At 40.9% G+C, this 4,792-nt stretch overlaps 1 protein-coding gene across 6 annotated transcripts in view; it reads left to right on the top strand.

The window, feature by feature from the left end:
• Nucleotides 1-1,471: 1,471 nt before the first annotated feature.
• cep192 (centrosomal protein 192) overlaps nt 1,472-4,792 on the top strand; it is a 132,487-nt gene continuing 129,166 nt past the window's right edge. For all 6 annotated transcript variants that reach the window (XM_032518238.1, XM_032518235.1, XM_032518234.1 and 3 more), the window contains exons 1-3: nt 1,472-1,732; nt 2,293-2,536; nt 3,479-3,589. In XM_032518238.1, coding sequence (XP_032374129.1) covers nt 2,364-2,536; nt 3,479-3,589 — 284 coding nt within the window. In that variant the 5' untranslated portion in view covers nt 1,472-1,732; nt 2,293-2,363. The remainder of the gene's footprint in view (nt 1,733-2,292; nt 2,537-3,478; nt 3,590-4,792) is intronic.

Raw genomic sequence — 4,792 nt, 5'->3', positions numbered from 1 at the left:
TTTTTTTTTTTTTTTTTTTTGGGACACTGACGACTTCAACTATCAGTGCCTGCAGAGGGAATGTTATTCAGCCCTCATAAGTGATATTCTCATTTCATTTTCATTTATTATAAAGGTAAGTTAAAAAGTAACATTAAGTTACAGTATAAATTGGTTTCCAGCAGGTTCCCCTTTCTGCAGAAACATTGTACATAATTAAAACTTATGAGGACAAACATTTGTACAGGACATTAGCATGTGCTAGACAGACATGGACAACTAAAAACAAATGATACAGAAAGTGCAAACAAGACTTGGACCATACATGAACAATCACTGTGTGCAAAATGTTACACTTGTTGACTGGTTGTGGCCTGTTTTACAGAACAGAAAAATTAGGAACAGCTTTGGTCTGATTCAGTTCTTGTTTCAGGTCAGATTTGCCCTGCTGAAGTGTCTCTGAGCAAGTAACTAATCCCTACCACTTCCACGTCTTTTGAGTTATTGCTGAACCTAACTTCTGAGGGCGGATTCAAGAGATTTCCCTGTGGGGCTCAGACAGTTAAGGAACAAATTATGGTTGAATGAGGCATTTCATCTCTCGGTTTTACTCTAAAATTAGAAACAGGATGCCATTTCTTTTGACAGGGAGGATAACATTTAATTTCATGGATCACTCATAGATCCATCCATCCATCGTTGTCCGGTTGTCCGGTATCGGGTCGCAGGGGCAGCAGATCCAGCAGGGACCCCAAACTTCCCATTCCCGAGCCACATTAACCAGCTCCAACGGGGGGATCCCAATGCGTTCCCAGGCCAGGTTGGAGATATAATCGCTCCACCTGGGTCGTCCCCGAGGCCTCATCCCAGCTGGATTTACGTTCTTGGAACACTTCCCTAGCCTCCGCCTAGGATGGTGCAGGCGCCCAGGGGACATGCTTACCAGATGCCCTAACCACCTCAACTAGCTCCTTTCGACGCAAAAGGAGCAGCGGCTCTACTCCGGGAGTCCGAGCTCCCCACGGATGACTGCTTCTCACCCTATGGAGACGCCAGCCACCCTACTGAGGAAACCCATTTCGGCCGCTTTCAAAAACTGGAATGCATCGGATGCAGCTGTCTGCTAACTAAGACATTCTTGCAGCTGCTTTGCAGAACACTTGATACAACAAACTCCACACTTGGCCAGTAACTATCCTACTGTGAATATATGCAAGTATTTCCTGGCGGATGATAGAAACAATTTTTTGCTTAACTTCAACAAAGAAGCCCATTTTTAAAATAAGTGACTTCTGTAGTATTTTTTACTGTCATTACATAATGGCTGGAGTCTAAAAACCATGCTAAAATAGGTTCCCCTCAAACTTTAATTCAATGTGAGCTATTTTCCAAACGGTCACTAGCGTCTAAGTCAAACAGAATGACAAAAATCGCATCCTATCATGATTGACAATTTCCTCCCTCTTAGTTTTGCTGTCCAATCAAAGCGGTTTAAAAAAGTTAAGTCCCGCCCACGTGACATGGCTCTCAGGCGGGCTTCCTGTCTTGTCTGGGAGCTCCTTGCTTGGTACTCCGAGTTGTTGTAGATTTTGTTTGTTGTCCCCACTTGTAAGAAATAACGAAAAACTTAACTGTTTGGAAAGTTATTTTTGGAACTTAACTAGCTACAGCTTGCAACGTGTTTAACAACAAACGCTAGAGTTGAAGAAGAACCATGGTCTCTCGGCCCCTCTTCGGGAGTAACGTATTGAATGTGAGTTTGAGTCTAACTAGCTAACGTTAATGTTATGATTTAACCAATTATATTGCTGAAATGAACCAGTCTTAACTAATGATTTGGCTTAGGTTAGAGTAGCGAGCAGGTTTTACTAGTTAGCGTTACATTTTCAATGTTGTCTCCTACTTGTATTTTTACAACACTTCTCTCTAGCTAACTTGATAAACGAAGATAGTGGAGTAACGTTAGTTAACGTTAGCTCAAATGTGGAGCGTGCTGCTGATTTTTAGCTAAGTTAGCATAATAGGCTAGTTAATTGCTCTCAATTTGTTCTGTAGAGAGCGGAAACTGACAAACTGAATAACGTTAACCGCGAAACAACATGGATGAAAATATTCAAAAAAAATAGCGTTGTTTGCGAACACATAACTTTCTTTTTGTCACTGGTTTTCACAGTTCTATGTAATGTGGCATCAACAAGCTGGTCATTTTTTAATGGACATCCGTGCCACTGCACTGTAAAGTTTGCCCAAGCTAAGTTTCGAGTTATTAAAGTAATACTAACCTTTTTTATTTCCCTCATTCATTTTTCCTAGACATTACAGATGGTCTTCACTTGAACTGAAGTCAAGCCACATTTGGCTGTTAACTCGCTCCATTCCAAAACATGGCAGATAGTTTTTACAAGTTGGAAGATGAAGCCTTTCCCAGTTGGCTTTGCGAGTCTTTGGACAGCACCAGTGGCCGTGCCACACTTGAGAATGTGACATTGGGTTCAGGTCCAGGACTTCCAGTAGCTGCCTCTACAGTGGCTAAAATTAAACCAGGGTCTGAAAACAGGTGGGTGGGAGCATGCTTCTACTTTGGACAGATGTGACTTGTTGTGGAAATGCCTACATGCGTCATTCTCTGAATCATCACACAAGCTATTTGACCAGTGTGACTAAGAATGGATGCTGAAATTATTCCAATCCCTGTTTGGGGCTTTGTGTTTGTAGTAAATGTATAATGTAGTTGCTACTTCAAATAGAAAGTATTAATATGCACTAGGTGTGAAACAATATAAAAATCAGCTACGCAATAAGAAACAAAGCAACAGCAATATTATCAAGGCGTCGTAACACGGACTAAAGTTCCACATCATAGCAGAACACTTCATACTTCAAATTAAGATAACAAGAAACGTTCTGGGCTACCCACATCACTTTAACAAGTCCGAAGACATGTAGGAATGATTAAGAAAAAACTCTTAACATGCTACTAAATTCTGCCCTATTCTCCTGTCTGAGCATAGTGCGGCAGTGTGGCAACTTCAGGAGCCTCAGATGAAGCTGGGAAGGATTAATCTGGGTTTCTGCACCGTGGTAATCCACCGCGATAATAAGGATATATTAAATAAAAAGAGTAATTGTTACTGTCAACATTTTTACCGTGGTTTACTGTTACACAGGTAATTTTTACATCCCTAATATGCACACAGTTTATTAATAATAAACATATGTCCAAATTGCACCAAATGTGACATAAAAATAGATAGGAATGCATTATGACACATTGAGACATGTCTGCCAAATATAGAACGGCATAGGGATATAGGGAAGTTGCTGCAGCCCTTTTGGTTTCTGAAATTTTCCACAAAACTAACAAACAGCGCAGAGGATGTTCATACTGATTCAATGTTCAGCTGCTGAATTATTTTTTGAAACACTAACCATGATGTAGAGCTGTTTAGTGAATTAATTAAGTTGTTTTGTTAAAGGCGTCCTGTTTTCTTTTTTACAGAGGAGATCCTGTTGAAGTGTCATATCTGGAGGACAGAGAGCTGCATCAGGCCAACTCACAGCCATCTGTTAGAGAACAGCCCAAGTTTGCCCTTAGCTTCAAAGATGACTTGTAAGTATACATGTAGTTTAAAGCGTCTAGTATACTCAAGCGCAACACCGTGCACGGACCGTTGCAGATGGCGTGCACGCTACGAGCATGCACAATCTATCAATATATGCACATTGTTTGTTGCCGTATTTTTTGTTACCTTTTATTTATCCAGGTAAGTCTATTGAGAACAATTTCTTGTTTGCAACAACGACCTGTCACATTCACACAGTTCCACACCTGGAAGCTGCCCAGTACAACCACAGTCTGATATGCTGGCCACTGAGCAGCTCCACTGAGCAGCTCCACTGGAGCGGTTGGGGTTAAGGGTTTAGGTTTAGGCACCCGGATCCTACCGGTCTGGAGATTGAACGACGACCTCCTGGTCCCAAGCTTGCTATTTTAACCTTTAGTCCACCACTGCCCCTTTCAGGTATTCTCCGAAACACCAGAGGACGTACAGACAAGATAACTGTAAATAACGTAGAAGTAGTAGAGAAAGGACCGGAAGTAAAGGGAAGCAGACTTCCTGGCAACAGTAGTACATAGGGATGGGCATTCAATTAAAGTTTCTTAGTCGATCGTGGAGAATTGACTATTAATTAATCGTTAATGTTTTTATGTTAAAATGTATTTAACTTTTTATAAATTAAAAATGCAATGAAAATACAAAAATTGGGTTAGGCTAAACTTGAAGATATATGCGTTGCTCTAAAGCAGCGGAACCTGCAGCTGTGAGCCGGCATTCTCAAACAGAGACCCTTGTTTGTTCCTAAATAATAATTAAAAAAGAATTATGTTAAACAATAACTTAACCAAAAACATAATATTTAGATCTGACAGGTTTTGTTAAAATGTAATTCAAAACTATCCAAGTCATGGAGTCGAAAGATGTTGAGAAAATTAGTCTATCTAACAATTAATTAGGCTATTTAACAAAGCTTCATAAAAAATAACTAGTAACTCACTTAAAACTTTTGCATCAGTCTACTGATTTTTGTTGAAAAAAATAACCATGTTGACATGATCTGGGGTCAGACGCGAACGATACCTGGTGATGTCAGTCCAGCCGCTGAAATCACCCGCTCTGAGGGGACTGAAGTTGCCAGGATGCACAGGTACCTTGGCAATAACTTGGCCAGCCCAAACAATAGCCCTTCCACTTTCCACAGTCTGTAGGGGTGCAATCCAGGGGCGGGGGGGGGGTCTCCATTGGAAAGTTCT

This window comes from Etheostoma spectabile, chromosome 6, assembly GCF_008692095.1.
Source record: "Etheostoma spectabile isolate EspeVRDwgs_2016 chromosome 6, UIUC_Espe_1.0, whole genome shotgun sequence".
In the NCBI taxonomy this organism is placed as follows: Eukaryota; Metazoa; Chordata; class Actinopteri; order Perciformes; family Percidae; genus Etheostoma; species Etheostoma spectabile.
This window is presented reverse-complemented; position numbering and strand designations above follow the sequence as displayed.